The 22,291-nt window shown below is 40.8% G+C and overlaps 2 protein-coding genes across 6 annotated transcripts in view; one reads left to right on the top strand and one right to left on the bottom strand.

The window, feature by feature from the left end:
- Positions 1-397: 397 nt before the first annotated feature.
- Positions 398-18,263, bottom strand: Ppp2r3c (protein phosphatase 2 regulatory subunit B''gamma). Of its 2 annotated transcripts, XM_035445063.1 has the most exons (14): positions 18,054-18,183; positions 17,422-17,557; positions 14,820-14,947; positions 14,137-14,241; positions 13,454-13,566; positions 11,623-11,720; positions 10,478-10,548; positions 7,509-7,641; positions 5,632-5,687; positions 5,479-5,554; positions 4,602-4,738; positions 3,047-3,184; positions 2,498-2,557; positions 398-708 (listed from the first exon to the last, which is right to left on the bottom strand). In XM_035445063.1, exons 2-14 carry the CDS (start codon positions 17,471-17,473, stop codon positions 520-522), a joined length of 1,356 nt encoding a protein of 451 aa, XP_035300954.1. In that variant the 5' UTR covers positions 17,474-17,557; positions 18,054-18,183; the 3' UTR covers positions 398-519. The 2 variants fall into 2 exon arrangements, with proteins under 2 accessions (XP_035300954.1, XP_027275501.1); XM_027419700.2 differs by lacking the exon at positions 17,422-17,557 and having other exon boundaries at positions 18,054-18,263.
- Positions 18,264-18,391: 128 nt separating this feature from the next.
- Positions 18,392-22,291, top strand: part of Prorp (protein only RNase P catalytic subunit) — a 100,906-nt gene continuing 97,006 nt past the window's right edge. The window contains exons 1-2 of one of the 4 annotated variants that reach the window (XM_027419694.2): positions 18,392-18,537; positions 19,070-20,333. In XM_027419694.2, the coding sequence (XP_027275495.1) occupies positions 19,360-20,333 (974 nt within the window). In that variant the 5' untranslated portion in view covers positions 18,392-18,537; positions 19,070-19,359. Of the gene's footprint in view, positions 18,538-18,635; positions 18,788-19,069; positions 20,334-22,291 lie in introns of those variants that run through there. The other 3 variants (XM_027419695.2, XM_027419692.2, XM_027419696.2) reach the window with 3 other exon arrangements.

Raw genomic sequence — 22,291 nt, 5'->3', positions numbered from 1 at the left:
GTGAGACCATGTGTCCAAAAAAAAAGTCATATCTTTGAATCCAGAAATGCATTGGGCTACTCTGATGGAAAAGTCTAACGTCCTTGATATTCATGAAGAACAAACACTCTAATCCTATATGAGTACCAGAAATAGTCCATAATTCAACACCTACCTACAGCAAGTCTTACTTTCTGTTCCTGAGCTAAATGGAACCAGAACTTACCGCTTCATTAAAATATATATATGTGCGTGCGTGCGTGCGTGCGTGTGTGGTGTGTGTGTGTGTTTGTTTGTGTGTATGTATGTATGTATGTATGTATGTATGTATGTATGTATGTATGTGTGTATGTATAGTAGTTGGTCTTATTACTTTGAAATTGTTCCAGCTGCAACCAGAACTCTAGTAAGGCAGATATCTGCTGTGTTGTACAGGCATGTGCCAAGTTTTATTTAGGATGTTTCCAAGGATCCTGCATCAAAGGTTTGCATGCAGCATTCAGGCTTCATCTTTATGAAGGCAGTCTGGTCTCTGAGAGCTCACGTGTCATCCAGATCTGCAGAGTTCTCATTGTCATTTGCAACAAGGGCTTCTCTGTTCTCATAAGTCCAAAAGCCATTCAGATCAATTAGAATGGTGGTGACTGTGTCCCCCTGATTGCTGTTGATTAAATCCTGAAGTGAGATTTTCAAAGGATCCTTTGGTTTTACCATGTCAAAGATTTCATCCTGTACAAGAAAAATAGTAATAATGAAAGCTGGTGAAAGTAATTTCTGTCACAGTGATATAAATTCAGGGTGGACATTTGAACTACTGTACGATTTTTATTCCAGTTTTTCCTTTCCCCTTGATAGGCATTTCCTTAGCCACAGTATTTTCTTAGGCCATTCCTTAGCTATATGATAATTGTCTCTCATGTTGTAGATGAAGAAAATGGGCTCAGAGTTTAACCCAAGCTCATAGTAATTAATGGCAGAGCTATCACCATTCTCTGAATGCAACTAACCGTTACACTTTTTATTGCCTTCTAATACCATCTCTTTTATCCCCAGTGCTTGGAATCAAGTACCCAAGATGTCTCTTGCCAGGCCAGCACTTTACCACTAAGTTATGTCACCATATCTTTTAAGTAAGAGCTCAGCTACATAATAAAAATTCAAGTAGTTCAGAGATAGTGACAAAACTTAATTTCTAATAATAATAGCACCTTTTACTCTAGTCCCAATATAGGAGGAATAGAATTCCATGTTAAAGAATTACTCATGCAAAATAACAAAACTGTGTCAAGACTTAGAAGAGGTGCTTCCATGAATCAAGTGAAGTATACAGTGCAAATATTTGCAAGGCAATAACCTGCATTTTCTAATTGCTTGCTTTCGTTCTTTTTTTTTTTTTTTCATTTTTTGAGAAAGGTTTTCTCTATTTAACAGACCTGGCTGTCCTGGAACTCACTCTGTAGACCAGGCTGGCCTTGAACTCACAGAGATCTGTCTGCCTCTGCCTCCTGAGTACTGGGATTAAAGGCATGCACCACCACTGCCTGACATATTCTAATCCTGTGTAGTAAAATTACTCAGAAATATTTAATAGCTAGCATTATAAGCAGTTACATCTAAAAAAATTTATACAGTAACTCAAGTTCATAAAATAACTTTTAAACTGAAGATTGATAGAAGATTAAAGTGTTGGTTCTTAAATTCATGTTACAAAGTTTGAAATTTCCCCCATTTGTATTGTATCAGAATGGTCCTTTAGGCTTATTCTTGGTTATAATTGGTCGGGGTATTTTATTTTGTTATTCAACTAAAACCAAAAAAGATCCTACTGAATGTTTCTTCCTAAGCCGTGAAACTGCAGATTAAATGCCAAGTAGCAGCATGCGTTTCAAATAATGATGGATCTATATTTGTGTATCTGTGTGTGTGAATGCTACATGTATTCCAGTACCTACAGAGGTTAGAGGAGGGCATCAGATCCCTGGAGCTGAAGTTACAGATGGTTGTGAGCTGCCAGCATCACCCTGCATGAATGTCGGGAATAAAATGCCGGTCTCTGGTGCTTTTACCCACTTTGCCATCTTCCCAGCCCCGAGCAATGATAGTTTTCATACTGAAAAAAGGGTGCTTCTTTAAATCTAATAGATAAAGCATGTGGGCTCATTGAGGCAGCACACTAAAAAAGGGCTTGAATCTAAACAGTCCTCCAGGCGAATATGGAGTTTACAATGAAAAGGACTGCTACAGGATGCAAGCTGACATTTTTCAGATAAAATAAACAAATGTTTTCATGAGAACACAAAGCTGATGGTGAAATTATCAGCTATGTCAATCAGTAAATCCAAATTTGTCTCCAGTTCTGATGATTTAAAAATCAGTTCCCAACAAGTAACAGCAAAAATATGATAAGGAATAGTGAATCATAGTTCATAAATTAGTTTCATATAAAGTTGGATATAACATTATCTAGTATTATTATGGTTATATTATCTGATGTTATGTACTGAAATAAAAAACAAACCTTGACATCTTGAAATGAAACAGGATCCTGTCCATGGATTTTCATTAGTTCTTGTATGGCCTGTATTTAATGGAAATAAATCCATAAATAAAAAATTAAGCCTATAATCCCCATCTCCGTCTCACTCCAGTTCCTGTCGAGTTTCACACTGTAAGTCTAAGCTTCACCATCTTTCCAACTGCTCCATTTCCAGTCCACAACTAAAAGAGCATAACTACAGACCTTTCTACACTTACACTGCAGCTATTGAGAGCTTGGGGTGAGGAAGGAGGGTTAAGGCTGAAGGCTGCTATTACTATTTCCAAAGGCTAGCTGAGCCCCTCCCATTTGTTTTCATACTCGAATACTGAAAAAGATGTTAACTTTTTGTTACACATTATATATCTCCTAAAAATAGAAGGAACAAAACATACTTGATTTCCATTTTAAATATTTTATAGTAATCCTTTTAAATTTAAAATCATTAATTAAAACTGTCAATGAGTAGTTTAAACCAAATAATTTACCATATCTTAGGGTACAATGCTCCTTTACCCAAACCATACTTACCCTAAAGAAATAATTAAGGGAAAAGACATTCAGATATCCCTTGTTCTCAATGTCCAGGAGTTTGAAAATGTACTGCAGAGCTGCAGGCTCCTTTCTGTTTTCTAAGGCGAGAACAAAGTCCAGGTAGGTCTTATAGTCCTACAGAAGAGAAAATATTCAGTCTTCAGTGGAATTTTAAGTGAGTATCTGCCAAGATGAAGGTATTTTGTGATCACAGATGGCTAATTTAACATTTTTAAAATATGAAATAAGGCTGGGCATTGGTGGTACACACCTTGAGTCCCAGCACTCGGGAGGCAGAGGCAGGTGGATCTCTCTGAGTTTGAGACCAGCCTGGTCTACAAGAGCTAGTTTCAGGACAGCCTCCAAAGCCAGAGAAACCATGTCTCTCGAAAAACCAAAATAAATAAATAAATAAATAAATAAATCCATTTGTGCATTCAGTGTTGGTTCCTAGGAGTTGTACATAGGTACTAATCTTAGACTCATGATCCTCCTGCCTGTATCTTCCGAGTGCTGGAATTACAGGCTTGCACCATGCTTGGCTTCCACATGTTTTTAATAGCAAGAGTAGAGATTTTTTAAATGCTCTTTAGAATTTTTTTCTCAAAGCTTGGCATGGTGGTTCACCTCTTTAAGTTCAGCACTCAGAGGGCAGAGACAGGGAGATCTGTTGAGTTCCAAGTCATCGAGGGCTACAGAGTGAGATAAAAAAGCTTTCTTGTTAGGTATGGTGGTGTATGCCTTTAATCACAGCACCGGAGAGGCAGAGGCAAGTTTGAGATCAGACTGGTCTACATAGTGAGTTAAAGGATAGCCAGAGCCACATAGTGAGACCTGGTCTCCCACCAGCCACTAAAAAAGACTTTTCTTTCTCAAGTGTTTTGAAAACATTAAGGGGAGTATTTAACTAAATCTCTACCCCTCTATAACACCTTTGTAATCTATATAATCTAAGATTGAATTCTAAAATTAAGTGTAACTAGACTTCCATGTATTTTGAGAGGAAAAAGGACAACTGCATACTAGTTATCTTCAGCTACTAATGCAGACACAGTAATCCAATGATTCTCAGATTTAGCTGGCTATGGCAGCTTCAGACCCAACCCCCAGCACTTAGGAGACTTCATCAAGCAGGAGTGCCTACACAGTAAATTCCAGCCAGCCTTGCAATAGAGGGGCTTCTGTCTCAAATGATGAAGGCAATAGGCCTGATTTAATCCAGAGCATACAAGGTCTATGTCAGACAGGGTAATTTAAAACTGAGCTATTTATATAGAAATGGTTTACAGGCCTGTCAGTGGTGCATGCCTTAAATCCCAGCACTTGGGAGGCAGAGGCAGGTGGATCTCTGAGTTCTCAGCCAGCCTGGTCTACAGAGCTAGTTCCAGGACAGCCAGGGCTACACAGAGAAACCCTGTCTAGAGAAAAAGAGAGAGAGAGAGAGAGAGAGAGAGAGAGAGAGAGAGAGAGAGAGAGAGAGAGGAGAAAAGAAAATAAGTTATGGAAACTGTAGGAGCCTAGATTTTTAAAATTTAAAAGCAGATTTCAATACCATTTCTCCGTCATAAGTGAGACACTCCTGGAAAACCCGGTCTAAGAAGACATTGGTCATGGTTGCTGTTCCATAACGGGAGAGTTCTTCCTTACTGAGCATGCCGTTGTGATCTTTATCAAGATTCAAATACTGACCTTGGAAAAAGGTAACAGGAACATACTCAGGACCAAAGTATTTTCTAATTAATCACAAAGGCTGGACATTAGCAAAATGTTATTTTATTACCTAACAGTCTGATTCTGAAATGAAACTAATTACATGGTAGTTAAGGTAATGGCTTAGAGGTAATAGTTGGTGACCCTTCAAATCTTGATTAGAACAACTATTAAGCTAAATCCACACAAAAGGCCCAGTATGAAGCTTGTGATCATTGGGCTATTTCACTTACATTTTTGTTTTTAGTTTGCAACTAGTTAGAACATTCATAAGTTTCTAAACTTGGTGGGTCTACAGGAAGCACAAAAATGCTTTCAGATTAAGTCAAGAGACAATGGATCCTAACTAAGTCAGGAGACCATCCAAAATGATATTGTAGGAAACTAATGAAATTCAGTAAATCCAAATCATTCCCCAATATCCCTCTGCGTGCATCCTGACAACAGCATTTCATCACAAAAGAAAACAACAGCTCTTGTTCTGAGCCAATGACAATGAATCAGATTACTCTGTTCTACTGAAAACAAGGCTTAGAAACTATGAAGAGTTGCAAAGTTCAAACATTGGTAACGTAAGAAGTGCATCTATCTTAGTAACCTAGAGTACTAACTCTTAAGTGGGGAGAATACTCTGGTCTTAAGGTAAATAGCCTGTGTATAAAACAGGCCTCTAAACACCATGGGGAATGAGTAATGAAACTTTAGTAATGGGATCCTACCATAGACCCTCAGGGCGGAAGGAGCAGAAAACCAATTTGTTTCTTGACTCTCTTTGGACAATTCCTCATCCCTTAGCTAAAGAAACACAGAAATATAATTAAGAAAATAGCAATTATCATGTGACAAAACTAAGTAGTTTAATAAATATTTACCTCCAATAAGTCATCTAGGAAGCTGCATGCCAAAATATCTTGAATTTTGATCTTCCCTTTAAAAAATATAATGAAACACAATTTTATTTTGTGAACTTGTTTTTCAAGATAGGGTTGAGCCTAACCTGGAAATCTCTCTGTAAACCAGTCTGGTCTCGACCACATAGAGATACACCTGCCTTTCCCTCCTGAGTGCTGGGATCAAAGGCATGTGCCTTCCCCAACCCACCAGAGAACAACTTATGTTTCAAAGGTGTTATTTTACAAAAGCAATCATATAATTGATATGATAAACATCTAGCTCTTTGGTTCCTTATTATTTTGTTACAAAATTGAAACATTGAAAAAAATACATACACAAAAGCAAAGCAAAAACACTACAAAACAACAAAAAGACAAAAAACAAAACAACAACAACAACCCAATAACCCACAAAACATCTATATATTTACTTGGGTTTTTGTTTTGTTTTTCGAGACAGGGTTTCTCTGTGTAGCCCTGGCTGTCTTGGAACTCGCTCTGCAGACCAGGCTGTCCTCATACCTCCAACTATAAGAAGCTAAGCAGTCAACTCCTACTAAAATTATGCTATCAGAATCTGCAAAAGGTTATGTCCTATTTTGGGAATAGGGACAATACTGGTAATAAGGGGGAGGGGCTGGAGAGGCAGCTCTGAGACTGAAGGCTAGGGCTCCTACTTCTAGAAGATCATTTCTAGCACTCACAAAAGCCATCATAACAGCTTCCCTTTTGCCAGGTGTAGTGAGGCAGTCCTATAACCACAGCCATTCAGGAGGCAGAGGCAAGCAGATCTCTGTGACTTCAAGGCCAGCCTGGGCTCTGCCTACTAATATTAATTATTATTGCAGAAAAAATGGGGATTTCTAGCTTTACAAATCTGGCCACCACTTAAGAAAGATAAAGAATGCATTATAGTTAAATGACTCTTAAACACAAAGTTTTTCATAAGGAGGAGAATTATCCAGTATGTCATACATCACAGATAGCAAATCATGTAATTGTGTAGCTCCTTAGAACTGGAAGAAGTGACAGTGATTGGTCACCCAGGTCACACTTTGAGATTGAGAGATGAAGGAAACTTTTTTCCTTTTGAGACAGGATTCCATGACGTAGCTCTGGCTGTCCTGGAGCTCACTATGTAGACCAGGCTGTGAGATCTCAAACTCGCAGAGATCGGTATGCCTAGTGTGACAGAAATTCTTAAGAAGGTGGGTGTGGTGGTCTGAATGAGAATGGCCTCCATAGGCTCACATATTTGAATGCTTGGTCATTAGGGAGTGATTAGGAGTGTGGCCTTGTTGGAGGAAGTGTGTCATGGGGGGTGGTCTTTGAGGTTTCAAATGCTCAAGCCAGGCTCAGTGTGTCTCTCTCTCTTCCTGCTGCCTGTGAATCCAATGTAGAACTCTCAGCTACCTTTCCAGCACCATGTCTGCCTGCATATTGCCATGGTTTCTACCATAATGATAATGGACTAAACCTCTGAACTGTAAGCCAGCCCTGATTAAATGTCTTCTTTTATAAGAGTTGCTGTGGTCATGGTGTTTCTTCACAGCAATATAACACTGAGGCAGTAGGTGACATCCCACCATCACACTGGTTATAGTCAGTGTGAGAATACTCTGAAAGATCTTTATAGAAAGCAAAGCATTGTGGCTGTCTTGTACACTCATCCACTCTTCTGAGATTTGTCAGATTATGTCGATGACATTAGAAAACAATGGGAAATGGCAGAGACTTGTCTAATATTGCGATAGCAATAAATAATATCCCAGTATTTAAATTACACAACACACACACACACACACACACACACACACACATATATATATATATATATATATATATTTTTTTTTTACCTGTTCTTAGAGGGTCCAAAAAGAAGAAGAACTTCCTAACTGCTGTACAAACATAAAAAGAGTAAAAGGATTTTTCCAACCCATCTAATTGTGGCAAAGTAGGGATAAGTTCCAGTATGTAGTTTTCTAAGTCCTGGAAACAAAACAAAATGTTGGTTAAATATCTTGCCTTGACTTTCTCACTATGGCAGACTAGAAGCTGGAATTGTAAGCAAAATAAACTCTTTCACCCTTAAGATTGCTTTGGCTGGAGTATTTTATTATAGCAAAAGAAACAACATTAGGACACCAAGTCAATATGTTTAAAACTGTCTGGCATACACCTATATATAGTCCCAATATTTGGAAGGCAGAGGAAGGAGGATCACTGAAAGTTCCAGGCCAGTCCGGCTACAAGGGCTGCAAAGTGAGACTTTGTCTTACAAAATCTAAATGAAGAAATACAATTCTCCCATGCCGTTTTATTTTTCACTCTAACTATTCTAAGTATAATATGCCTGGTAGATCAGAGACATCTAAGTTCATAAAGGAACAGGAACCTCAAGCCTGATGTCAAAAACAAGCTCTTCTTGGCCTTCATCTGCTTTCTCCCAGCTTTGGTTTCTACATTTCCCTTACCAGTATCTTACTCCCTATACCACACATTCCATCTAGCAGCAAGGTGTGAGATTTCTTTCTCTCTTTCCTTTTTTTTTGTCGGGGGAGGTGGTGGTGGTAGAGGTGAAGGCAGGATGTCTAAAATGTGTACTAATCTATTTTTAGCTTTCAGCGGGTATTTTTAGGGTGGCGGTGGTGAAATAAGGTCTCACTAAGTATCGCAGGCTGGCCTCAAACTTGTGAGTAATCTCCTGCCTCAGCCTCTTAATTCCTGAGTTTAAAAAGTGTAAGCTATCATGCCCAGCTTCATTTCTAGCTTCTACTATGGTCACCATTCATCTTGGCCACTATCACTTTTCCCTCACAAGACTACAATAGACAGTTGCCCATTATCTCTACCTCCATTCTGTGCTCTTCTAATCTTCCATAATACATCCAGAGTGACCTTTAAAACTAGAAACCATGGGACAGGCAAGATGGTTTAGTGGGTAAAGGCGCTTACAGCCAAGCCTGAGGACCTGGACTCAATGCCCAGGTCCCACATGATAGAGAGAGAGACAACTCTTGCAAGTTGTTCTCTGACCTCCACATACTCACACACAAAACAAACAAAAAAAGCAAAGCAAAACAAAACCAAAACCCAAACCACACTCTGACAACTCACTGGAACATATCCTGGCTTCTTTTGACTCTCAAAATAAACCCTGAACTCTTCACTATAGTCTAAACGACTCACAAATGTGGTCATTATGTACTTCTCTGACTTCTTCTGCTATTCTAGCTTTTGTTCTAAACACACCAGCTTCCATTCCTACAGAGACAGGCAGAGGTAAGAGTGCTTTCCAGTAGTGATGGTCTGTACCTTAAAGGACAAGAACTATACTCTGCCCCTGGGAGGGACAAAGTGATGATCTTAAGTAACTCATTAGCTTATTGATATTTATGCCCAACAGGCCTTCTTCCTTAAGTTCTAAAAGACAACTCCATATTGGAGAATAAAATATAAGCCCAAAAGAAATATAGCCACACAATTTAGATAACTGCCAAAATTACCTAAGTAGCATAGCCATTTGAGCCATGAGGTTTTAATCCTGTTCATAACCAGGCCTAATGACACAAATACCTATAGGAAATAAATACCCTCTTGGTAACTCTTCAGGTCCCTCTAAACCTATGGGTAAAAGCAAAGCCCTATTAGCTTTCCCCTATATTCTATAAGAAAGAAACTTTTTGGTCTTTATCATAGTAATAAAATAATGCACACATGAGAATAACCAAGCTGGTGAGATGAGATGGCTCTGCAGGTAGAGTGCTTGCTGTGCAAGCCTAAAGACCTGAGTTGGAGCCCTAAAATCCATGGAAAGTGGGGAAGAGAGAACCAGCTCCATGAAGTTTTCCTTCAGTCTCCACATGTGTTCTGTGGCACATGTTAGCCCTACCCCATCTCTCTCTAGCCCTTAGAGAGGCTGGCTAGTGAGATGGCTCAGCAGTTAGGCACTTGCTTTGCAAGTGTGAGGACTGGAGCTCAGATCCCAGAACCTATGTAAATGACAGTGGGCACGGTAGTCCACCTGTAACATCAGCCTTGGATGACTGACCCAGGATTCTCCAGAGCAAGCTACAAACTAGTCATGTGGTGAGCTCTGGTTTAATTCAGAGTCTGGCTCAATGAACAGGAAGGAAAGAGTGGTGGAAGATGATCCCTGATCAACCTCAGGCCTCCACGTCTGCCTGCACACAAGCCAAACATGCACCATTCACAAAAACATTCCAAACTTTTTTCTTCAGTAATTGTTCTCTCTCTCCCCTCTCTCTCCTTCCTTCCCCACCCCTCCCCCCCTTCTGATTTCGGAGACAAGGTCTCACTACATAGTCCTAACCAGGTTGGCCAAGTGGTCCTTGTATCCTGGCCTCCTAAGCTAGGATTAGTGGTATCTGGCACCATACCCCACTCTCATCAATCATTTTTAAACCTGTTTAGATAAGTTCTATTTATTTATTGACAATGTTTTGCTATTATATAGCATAGGCTGGCCTGGAATCAATCATATGTGGAGCTTCAGCTACCTCTGAACTCCCAACAATCCTCCTGCCTCAGCCTCTAAAGTGCTTGAATTAGAAGTATGTGTTATGATGCTCAGCTTCCTTTTCCTTTCAAAAAGATCAAAAGATATTTTTAAAAGGCTAGAAAAAAAGAACTACAGATCAATATATGTGGTCAATATATACAAAATTTAACATGTTTACAGAGGTAAAATCAGCAAACTAAAGCTATGACGCAAAAATTTACCTGTAAGTACAACTAACTTAGTGATGATTAATGTTAATATTTTGGTGTTTATAATGTTTATTAAATTTAGATCAATACTCACTGATTCCCGAAGGTACCCTTGCCCAGCAACATCATATAAACTGAGTCCAATTCTTGTCTGATGCAGCCAAACTGACAATAAACAAGAAATTACATGTAAATGCTAAGATCTGTTCTTTAAAACATATAATAAAAAAGTAAGACACTAGACTAGAAGTGCAGGCTAATTCTGAAACTCCATAAAGCTATTTTCACATACATTAAGTAACTCCCCAAGCCATTTAAACCAAAAGAAAAAAGCCACGAAATAGCAGATTTCAACGATTCTGCCATGATTACTACAGTAAAACTGATGCCCTTGGGAACATTGTCTTCTGATTATTAAACCTGGTGTTCCACCCCACAGGGAGAGCTAGCACAACATTGGGTCTTCAGTGAAACTTGTGTCCTCCTGAGGTTAATTACTGCAGCCCAAATCTATTAATTAACAATGGTATACAGTAAGATTCCACAGCCCATATAGTACTAAGATTCATAACAACTCCAAAATGTTTTAATACAGGCTTCTTGAAACCAAGACTACAACTGTGAGTTTGCAGCTATCCTTTCAGACATATATATTAGTGAAATAAAATTACCAGTAAATTGAAATTATTTCAAATCACCCATTAAAAGTCTTGTTCTGCTAAGAGTGAAATCATAGTGAGGACACTGTGGCAATAGGACAGAGCTGACTGAGAAAGGCCCTTTGGGGAGAGTACATGTGACCCAGAAAAAAGAAAAAAGTGTAACTGCTTTTGATATCCCTACTCTGCCACCGTCCTTAGGGTACACAAGGCTTTTGTTTAAAATGATGAATTCAGGAGCTGGAGAGATGGCTTAGTGGTTAAGAGCACTGACTGCTCTTTCAAAGGACCCAGGTTCAATTCCCAGCACCCATATGGCAGCTAACAACTGTCTAACTCTAAGATCTGACACCCTCTCACAGACATACATACAGGTAAAACACCAATGCACATAAAATAAAAATAAAATAAAAAAATACAATAATGAATTGATTTTAATACAGATAATCCTACCTCTTTACAGTACACAGCAGAACCATAAAGCACAGGAAAAGAGCATATCATACAGGATAAGTAAGTGCAGACCAGTGCCTGCTTGATTCCCAGACAAAAGTTCAAACTCACACACACAACAAATCACCTTTTCGCATGACATAGTTGAAGAACTGCATGATGGAAATTCTCCCATATGAATCTGTATGAAGGAGTTTGGCAAAGACTTTTGCAGTAAAAAATTGCCTAAAAAAGGAAATGAAAATTAAAGTGGTCTATCAGCAGTACAAAAATGACTTCTGTAAGAATTAGCAAACAACATAAATTCATACAATTAATAATCAAAGTAAAAGACTCCCCATATTTCAAAATTTGAAACAGTAAGTTATAAATCTTTGCATTCTTCAATGAATGACCTAGGTCCATGCATGCTCTCACCTACTGAAGCCTGGACTTAGCTGTCTATTGTGAGGCCCCCTTAGCCTAACCATAGTAAGGAGCAGGCTCCTCTGCAGAGCTGCCCTCGGGTGCCAGGATGCAGAATGCTCCCCAGTTGAAAGAGGAAAATCAGTAGGGGGCTGCTGGATAATCATTCATCACATTATCTGCTACACCACAGGAATGATGGATAAGGAATCAGAGTGGCATTCAGCTCCTGTTTCTGTGTGACAACGGAACAAATACTGCTGGACACCTGCATGAATCTGGACACAGTAGATCCAACAGCTCTTACTGTGCCATCCCACACGCTCACAGGTACAGACAGTAACAGGGCTTCTAAAACAGACACGCAGAGCACTGAATAAACATCAGTCATTCTGAAGAAGGTATATTGAGAAGGAAATAAACCCAAAGCACCCAGAAGAAAAACTAGTTGGATATAAGATTGTTCGGATGCGTGAGAAAACACCCCCTCCCCCAGAGTTCCTTTTGTTTTTTTATTGTTGTTGTTTTTTGTTTTTTTTGAGACAGGATTTCTCTGTGTAACAGCCCTGGCTGTCCTTGAGCTCGCTCTGTAGACCAGGCTGGCCTCAGACTCACAGAGATTTGCCTGTGTCTACTTCCTGAGTGCGTGAGCCAACTTGGTATTCCCCTTCCCACCTCCTCCTGCACCTCATCATCCCTCCCTCCCCTATCTCTCTCTTTTGTGATGTGGCTCCAAGTAGCCTGGAATTTGCTATGTAGACTAGGCTGGCTTCCAAGTCACAGAGATTCACCAGCTTCTGCCCATGGAGTGCTGGGATTAAAGGTGTGTGCCACCATACTCAGCAGTATGATTTTTCTTAATAACTTCATAGCATCATCCCCCCCCCCCAAGCTGTTTTGTTACATTTCATTAAGATGAATGCTTCAGTCTCCAGAGTACTGGGATCAAGGTGTGTACCACCATGCCCAGTGTTTCCTTTTTCTCTCTTTCGTCTGAGACAGGAACTCATTATGAAGCCCAGGCTGACACTGAATTTTTGATTATCTTCCTGTATCAACCTCTCATGTGCTGGGCTTACAAACAGGTACCGCACACCCAGGTTTGTATTATTTTTCTTAACTCCACACAAACACTTTTGTATGTGTAGTATAGTACATGTTTGTGTGGCTGTGTGCATGTAGATGCATGTAGAAGCCAGAGGGTGATGCCAGATAGCTCCCTCAATGATCTCCACCCTACTTTTTGAGACAGATTCTCCTACTGAACCTGGAGCTCACTGATTTGACCAGCTGGCTGGCTAGTGAACTTCACAGATCTGTCCACCTCTGTTCTACCAACACTGGGGTTGCACGCATATGCTACTGCACCCAGCTCTTATACAACTGCTGGGAATCCAATAGACTAAGCCATCTCCCCAGTCTCCAATTTTTTCTTGACTCTAATTTTATCAAAGTAAGTAAAATGTCACACCATTGACTTCAGCTCCATTGACATTTGAGGCAATAAAAATGTCTAACATAACACGTCCCTCTTTAAATCACATTATTCTTACTTGCACTTTGGTCCAGCCTTTTCTCCAACCTTCAAAAAATTCTCGTAATTGATCATTGCTTCCTCTCCAATCACAGGTGGTATCTGGTGTTTATCCAGCAAAAACCATAAATTCTTAAGAGAATTAGGGAAATGAAGATGTTATAAGTTAACAGTGGATTTAAGAATGGAAATGCATCATTTCTGTCTAATAAAGTTGAGTTTATGCCCCATTATTTTGATTACTACTAATAAAAATAACTGACACTTATTGTGCTTACTTAAGTTTTATGGTTTCAAAATATACTGCTTCTTTAATCCCTGTAACTATATGATGTAGGCAACTATCTCTACACATGAAAACTAAAGCATAAAGGTATCAAAGTTCATTGCCCAAAGCCACACAATAGCAGGGGGCCAGAATTTGAACTTCTGCAGAGGATGACACTGCATTGTTTTCCAAACCTTGACAACATATTAGGATTATGTGGGAACTTAAGAAACAAAACCTCAGGAGCACTATCCTTGGAAATCAGGCCATGCAAGTTCAGCAGCTGATTCAGGTACACAGGTACACATCCTGCTCCAGAAACCTATGGAGTATTTCTCTGCATCGATAATTCAAAGAGACATAACAAACTTCTGCATGACTTAAGTATGAGAAAAAAATGGGTAACAGCTAAAGCCACTTGGTTCCACTCGTACCTGTAATTCTTCATTGTCTAAGAGCTCTCTGCTTTTCCTCTGTAGAAAGACAGCTCTAGATTCCTCTCTTAATTTCTGTAGTAAGACTTCATCTTCTGCTGGCAACTAGAAGCACATTGGAAAAGTCACTTTACGTCAATGTCAAACTAAACAGGACTAGCTTAGCAGTCTGGGTAAAGCCAGCATACCTGCTGAGACTACATCAACCGAGTAGTGTACTCACACTAATATCTATAATAAAAATCGGAAGTACCTATGGCTCAAAAAACGGAAGTAACAACTTTGCTTTCTTGTACCAACTTATTGGTACAAGATTTTAATGGATTCAAAGTATTTTATCATAGTGATAAATCAACTGTAATAAAATATACAAAATGTTCAATGTAATCCTCTATTTTAAAAATATATGCTTTAGGCAGGGCAGTAGTGGCACATGCCTTTAAGCCCAGCATTCAGGAGACAGAGGCAGGCGGATCTCTGTGATACTTAAGTCAAGACCAGCGTGGTCTACACAGCTAGTTCCAGGACGGCCGGGGCTACACAAAAAACAAAAACAAAAACAAAAACAAAAAACCCTGTCTCAAAAAACAAAACAAAACAATGTATAATGTATACTTTGGATCCCACTTTTGAAACGACATTTCATTTACAGATTCAGAAACATCCACTCAGACAACACTTACCCTGTAATAAAACCGGGGAATGGTCTTATAGAATTCATTTGTATTTTTTCTACCTCCCTTCCATTCTGAGTAATATTTGGTAAATAAATCCATTTCTTCCTCTTTTAATTCTTGTTCACTTTTTTTCCCTAGTAGCAACACAGGAAAAAAAAATTAAGGTAAGAAAAGCACAAACATCAAATATTATTTTTATTCAAGATAGCCTATACATTGAAGTTCAGGAAATTCATACAAGAAAGTTGGTTTTTTTTTTTTTTTTTTCCTTTAGTTTTGAGACCAGGTGTGATTTGTATCACTGGCTGGCTTAGAACTCACTATTTATAGACCAGTGTAGCAGTGAACTTGCATTTTCCTGCTTGGCCTCTGGAGTGATGGAATTCTACATACATGTACCTGGCCTGAAAAAACTTTTTTCTTTTTTTGTTTTTTGATACAGGGTTTCTCTACACAGCTCTGGTTATCCTGGAACTCACTCTGTAGACCAGGCTGGCCTGGAACTCAGAGATCTGCCTGCCTCTGCCTCCTGAATGCTGGGATTAAACGAAGGCAGAATGTTGTATACATAGTAAATAAATTTTTTTTTAAAACATGGTATTTTGTTTTGTTTTGTTTTTAAAGATTTTATTTATTACCTGTGCAACCACTGCCCAGCTTCTGAGAAAGTTTCTTAACTGGGAAAAATACCGGCATGTGTATTTGCTACTGAAAATGATTAAGAAAGCCTGACGATACAGGAGAAGGACTATCCTGAAGAATATATCCTTGTGGGGCTGGAAAGATGGCTCAGAGGTTAAGAGCACTGGCTGTTCTTCCAGAGGTCCTGAGTTCAATTCCTAGCAACCACATGGTGGCTCATAACCATCTGTAATGAGATCTGGTGCCCTCTTCTGGCATACAGGCAAACACGAAGGCAGAATGTTGTATACTTAGTAAATAATTTTTTTTTAAACATGGTGTTTTGTTTTGTTTTGTTTTTAAAGATTTTATTTATTATGTATACAGTCTTCAGCCTGCATGCCAGCAGAGGGCACCAGATCTCATTCAATGAGGTTGTGAGCCACCATGTGGTTGCCGGGAATTGAACTCAGGACCTCTGGAAGAACAGTCAGTGCTCTTAAACGCTGAGCCATCTCTCCAGCTCAGTAAATAAATCTTAAAAAAAAAGAATACATCCTTGTGCAGGCAAAAGAGATTTAGCACATGGATAGGATCTACTACACTGATGGCAACAGCCTTGAGTAGGAGCTACTAATACTATCCATACAATCTAGATAATTTGCTATACACTCAGGCTCAGTAGTAGTATTCCTAGTAAAAGTGAAGAGAAATGTAGCAAACATTGGAGGGGGCTGGAGAGATGACTCAGTAGGTTTAAGAATAGTTAAAAGTCAGTAGATTTGCTGCTCTTGTAGAGGGCTTGGTTTGTTTCCCAGAACCCACAGGGCAGCTCACAACCATGTTTAACACCTGTTCCAGGGGATACAATACCCTCTTTTGGCCTCTGTAGGTGTTAGGTCTCAAAGAAACTTGGGATAAATGACTAACAAAGGTGCCCATTAACATTTCAAGGCTGATGCATGACAGCTCCCTAGGCATTACCCAGTCAGTACCTGTGGCACTTCTCAACCCGCCCCTACCCTAAAGGTCTCCAGCCAAGGGGCTGGGCTTCCCTTCCTCCAGCTTCCAATTCTATAGAAATCACCTTTTTTGGCTATGCACTCTTGGCTTTGCTCTCGGATCCCTTGTGCACTCTTGGTCTGGCCCCCGTTTCTTTTCTCTCTACCTCTTCCTCTCGCTCCCCTCTCATGGCTCCGTCTATTCTGCTGGCCATCTTCAGTCTAGAGCCTTCCAGATGCCTCTGGACAAACTCTCCCTCATTTCTACAATAAAAGCCCCTCCTCATTTTCATTTTTCATTTTTCCCCATTTTCATTCAGCAGGCACCACATAAACATGGTACACTTAGATCCATGCAGGCTATTACAACATGTTTGTTAGTGGTCATGTTGATAATGTATGAGAGAGGGGATAAAATTGAAGAGAAGCCACTGAATATATGAAAGGGAATTTAATCTAGTGACAGATTGGAGGGCTTAAGTAGTAGTACAGACTGTTCTGTTCTAGAGGCAGGGTTTCTCCGTGTAGCCCTGGCCGTCCTGGAACTCTAGCTGAAGTCCAGAGATCCACCTGACTCTGCCTCCCAATTAAAGAAAGGCCTGCACCACACTGCCTGGTGACAATTTTATGGTGACAATTCAAATTAAAGGTGAAGGTTGAGTGTAAGGATAAATACCTAACACCTGAGAGAAATGGTAACTGGAAAGAGTTGACGTTCTACTTTAATTGCTTCTAATCTCTCTCTCTCTCTCTCTCTCTCTCTCTCTCTCTCTCTCTCTCTCTTCTCTCTCTCTCTCTCTCTCTCTCTCTCTCTCTACACACACACACACACACACACACACACACACACATATGCTCATCGATTGGAGAGGGAGGACTGGAGGCTTGGGAAGATGAGAGGAATTAAGTGTGGAAGTCGAAATTTGCTGATGCGACTAAAACACATCCTTTAGCTTAGTGGGCATGGATTCTAAGTGAGAACTCACCATGGTTGTTTTTCTTTTTGCTTGTGAACCTAGCCTTTAATGGCTGATACATCTCTCTAGCCCCGGCGCTGTTTCTCTTTAGTCCATTTCAGCGGCCCGGGTGCTGGTATCGAACTGAAGAATTTAGCCAGACTGACTGACAAGCAAGTGTGAAGGACCGGGGTACGAACGAACAATGTAAAACGGATTAATGAAATTTAAAATAGAGGGCTAAGTGAAAAGTAAGAGTTAAAAGGCTGCAGACACTCGGGAAACTGAGGCAAGGAGGGGTCAGTAAGTCAAACACCCTGTGTCAAGGCGGGTGGGAAGCTGTAAGAACGAATTATATATAGGTCTTTCTTGGTAAGATCGAAGGGAGCCAAGGCTGTCAGTTATTCCTCCTCATAAGCCTAAGATCGAGGCAAACGGGTGCCACGGTTCCGCTTTTGGTTCCTTGTGGGTCATTTACCAGGGAAGTTTGGGCCACCCCTCGGCGGATCCCTAAAGCACACTCCGCTCAGACTCCTTTGTCAGATTAAGTTTACCAGACGCGGAAAGTATCACTCGCACTTCCTCCTCCTCCCCATCCATCCCCCCACCGCCACTTCTGGCCTAGGGCGGGCTATCTGGCGGGCGGTCCCTCGCGAACTCACTCTTTGGATCCGTGTTGGGCGACGCCAAACGCCGGCGGAGCACGTCTTTCCAGTCCATGTCTGACCCTGGCTCAGAGGACCCTACATTAGCGGGTTGTTAACCGCTCCACCCACTGCCAGCTCCGACGTCAGACGCCACCAAAGCGGGAGGAAGTTAGGAAGGACGCCTGGACGCCATCTTGGACACGGGCGGAAGCGTTGGCCACAGAGGCAAAACCCGAATGCTGTATCTATTCCGGATACAGAGGTCACGCTAGCAGGGGCGAAAAGCAGACAAGAAACAGACGAAGAATCATCCTTCTTATGGGAGTATCCCAGCTCACCAAATCTGATCTTAAGGACCAGCGAGAAACCCGCGTGAGGGTCGTGGGCCTTTGGCGCGTGCGCATCACCGGATGCAGGAATCCATTGGGTTTTCCGACTTGAGAAAAGCACTTTCGTCACATTTTGTTCTCGCTCTGGAAGCCTTAACAGTCTCCAAGATGTAATATAAGCTTCCGTAGCCGTCTCTAGCCCTCTTGGATACTAAAAGCTTCAAAATTACTCTTCTTTTTCTGTTTATCTAGTCAGGCTCAATAGAACGCCTGCCATCAAGCCATTCAGGCCCTGGCGGCTCATTCAGCGCGGTGCCTTGTGGGTATTGTAGTTTTCACCGCATTTATGGTTACTTGTAAGCATGCGTGGCGTGGTGAGTTGGTGAATGCAGTGAGCTTCGTTTGTCGGTCCTCCGAACAGTTAAGTCTAAGCTCTTTCTGGACTCTAATCCTTCCCTGTGGTGTTTATGCTGCGTCCCCCCTATCCCTCCTCTCTCAGGCGTTTTAGGGCCTGGAGAAAATGTAAAGAGCAAGGGACCGGAGACTGTTTTTTCTTGCTGCCGGTGGGGTTATGGTTGGTGGTACCTGGTCAAGGTTATTACTTTATTTCTCTGTTCTAGTTTTCTTGGTATCTTGCCCATCTTCAGGACCTTGTGATTCACATGAGTCAACTAGGAAGCCCTTTTTGTGCTTTTTCCTCAGATTCGAAAATTGGAATTTAACAGGCACCTCAGGATTCCCATTCCGTCTTTCTGGTTTAGAGATTGCTACTGGTGTTGGAGATCCCAGGATCACCGTTTAATGGAGAGAACTGTGTGCTTTCCTTCCTATTAAATCACTCCTAAAGCATAATCTTGATGTGTTTGTAAAGGACAAACAAAAAGTCTCCTTTTTAAGAATTCTGCTTCAACTATCGTCAACTTCCAGTCTCTTAATTTTCCATCGCAGAGTGGAGCTGTTTCGTTTTTAACCCTCATTCAACGCACTGCAGAATGACCTATTTGTTAGGTTTTCGGAACATTCAGAAACTTTGGAGGAGCACCCCTTGCTTTGAGCTGGGCCTTGCGACCTCTCCTGTCTCTTTATTTCTCGGGGTTACCAGGAACCAACACAGATGGCTTTGTGTTAAAACCACATTCCCTCTAAATAGCAAAGCAATAAATCTGCTGGTTGCCAAGACTAGAACACTCAAGGAAGAAAATGACAGCAGTAGGCAAGTTTCTTCTGATCATTATTTTGCTGCTGGAGCAGCCAAGAAGAGGGCACACTTAAATAACAACCTGCAGCAGAGAGATCATGCCGTGTCACGTAAGAGAGGCACTATTGAAGTTCCAACTACACCCTTGAACTCTGAAGAGTGGGATCAACTTAAAGAAGATTTCAAAGGGAAGATCAGTTTTGAAGATAAGGTCATTTCACAGATGGTACGAAACCGTAGTTCTGTAGATGTAGCTAAGTCTCTCCTGGCATGGGTAGCAGCAAAGAACAATGGCATTGTAGGGTATAATTTACTCGTCAAGTATTTGTATCTCTGTGTCTATCATAAGGAGACATCAGAAGTTATTGATGTCTATGAAATCATGAAAGCCAAGTACAAGTGTTTAGAAACTGGGGCTAACAGCATTCTCATCCGGGGATTGATCCACTCAGACAGATGGAGAGAGGCCTTGCTGCGGTTAGAAGAGATTAAGAAAGTCACGATCCCTTCAAAAAAGAACTACAATGACTGTATACAGGGAGCCCTCTTTCATCAAGATGTGAACTTGGCTTGGAGTTTGTATCAGGAATTGATAGATCATAATCTCATTCCTCTGTTGGACACTTTAAAGGCCTTCTTTGATTTTGGCAAACACATAAATGATGATCACTATTCAAACAAACTACTGGACATTCTTTTGTATCTAAGGAATAATCAAATGTTTCCTGGAGAGTCATTGGCACATAGTATAAAAACATGGTTTGAAAGGTAATTTTGATTTTGTGTATGTGTTTATCTCAGTACCTATATTTTAAAAGTGTACCCTTTTTCTTTGTTGTTTATTAGCTGCCAAGACTCATTTTATTCAGATTATGCTTTTTAAAAAATAATTTATTTAACTTTATTTTATGTGAAGGTATTGGATTCCCTGGAACTGGAGTTACAGACAGTTGTGAGCTGCCATGTGGGTGCTGGGAACTGAACCCAGGTCCTCTGAAAGAGCATTCAGTGCTCCCAACTGCTGAGCCATCTCTCCAGTCCCCAAAATAATTCTCCTAAGAAAGTCATAAGAATAATTTGTTTTAGTCTCTACTCGTCTTATAAAAGGAATTTATACAGCACCTTTTGTTTTTTAAAAGAGACTGGATATTTTGTTATTTTTTTTTTTATTTTGTCTACTTGTATTTGGCAAAATTCAAGAAAATCCTCTATTATCTATTCTGTCTTTGTGAGTCTAAAGTTTAATATCCAATTGATCTTTTTTATAATCTTTTTTTTTCTTTTTCCTTTTTAAATTTAAATTAGAAACAATCTTCATTTACATGTCAATCCCAGTTCCTTCACTCTCTCCTCCCCTGCTCCCCACCAATCCCCATCCCCTCCACTTTCTGCTCCCTAGGGAGGGTGAGGCGTTCCATGGGGAATCTTCAAAGTCTGTCTTACCATCAGGCAGGGGCTAGACCCTCCCCTGTGTGTCTAGGCTGACAGAATATCCCTCTGTGTGGAATGGGTTCCCAAAGTCCATTCATGTACTAGGGATAAATACTGATCCACTACCAGAGGCCCCATAGATTACCCAGACCTCCAAACTGACATCCTCCTTTAGGGGGTCTGGAACAGTCCCATGCTGGTTTCCCAGCTATCAGTCTGGGGTCCATGAACAACCCCTTGTTCAGGTCAGCTGTTTCTGTGGGTTTCTCCAGCCTGGTCTTGACCCCTTTGCTCATCACTCCTCCCTCTCTGCAACTGGATTCCAGGTTTCAGCTCAGTGTTTAGCTGTGGGTGTCTGCTTCTGCTTCCATCAGCTTCTAGACGAAGGCTTTAGGATGGCATATAAGGTAGTCGTCAATCTCATTATCAGAGAAGGGCTTTTAAGGTAGCCTCTCGACTATTGCTTAGATTCTTAGTTGGGGTCAACCTTGTAGATCTTTGGACATTTCCCTAGTGCCAGATTTCCCTTTAAACCTATAATGGCTCCCTCTATGATGGTATCTCTTTTCTTGCTCTCCTCTATTCTTCCCCTGACTCACTCTTCCTGCTTCCTCATGTCCTCCTCTCCCCTCCTCTCCTTCTCTTTCTTCTAACTCCCTCTCCCCTTCCCCCATGCTCCCAACTAGCTTAGGAGATCTTGTCCCTTTCCCCTTCTCTGGGGCCCATGCATGTCTCTCTTCGGGTTCTCTTTGTTTCCTAGCTTCTCTGGCAGTGTGGATTGTAGGCTATTTCTTTGCTCTAGGTCTAAAATCCATATATGAATGAGTACATACCATTTTTGTCTTTTTGTGACTGGGTTACCTCGCTCAGAATGGTTTCTTCTAGATCCATCCATTTGCCTGTGAATTTCAAGATTCCATTGCTCACCCCCCCAACCCCCGCTGAGTAGTACTCCATTGTATAAATGTACCACATTTTCTCCATCTATTCTTCAGCTGAGGGGCATCTAGGTTGCTTCCAGGTTCTGGCTATTACAAGTAATGCTGCTATGAACATAGTTGAACAGATGTCCTTGTTGTATGAATGTGCTTCTTTTGGGTAAATGCCTAAGAGTGGAATTGCTGGATCTTGTGGTAGACTGATTCCCATTTTCCTGAGGAGTCGTCATACTGTTTTCCAAAGTGGCTGTACGAGTTGGCACTCCCACCAGCAGTGGAGGAGTGTTCCCCTTTCTCTACATTCTCTCCAGCATAAACTGTCATTAGTGTTTTTGATTTTAGCCATTCTGAGAGGAG

Source organism: Cricetulus griseus, chromosome 5 (assembly GCF_003668045.3).
Source record: "Cricetulus griseus strain 17A/GY chromosome 5, alternate assembly CriGri-PICRH-1.0, whole genome shotgun sequence".
In the NCBI taxonomy this organism is placed as follows: domain Eukaryota; kingdom Metazoa; phylum Chordata; class Mammalia; order Rodentia; family Cricetidae; genus Cricetulus; species Cricetulus griseus.
Note: the sequence above shows the minus strand (reverse complement) of the source record. Positions and strands in the feature narration are given on the sequence as shown.

Excerpts from the sequence above, each read along its gene's own strand:
- Ppp2r3c (XM_027419700.2), bottom strand. The coding sequence starts at position 18,111 with ATGGACTGGAAAGACGTGCTCCGCCGGCGTTTGGCGTCGCCCAACACG. Across the intron at positions 7,642-10,477 it reads AAGGGTACCTTCGGGAATCA|GACTTAGAAAACTACATACT; the intron begins GTGAGTATTGAT and ends TTTTGTTTCCAG. Across the intron at positions 5,555-5,631 it reads TCCTAGATGACTTATTGGAG|CTAAGGGATGAGGAATTGTC; the intron begins GTAAATATTTAT and ends GTGTTTCTTTAG.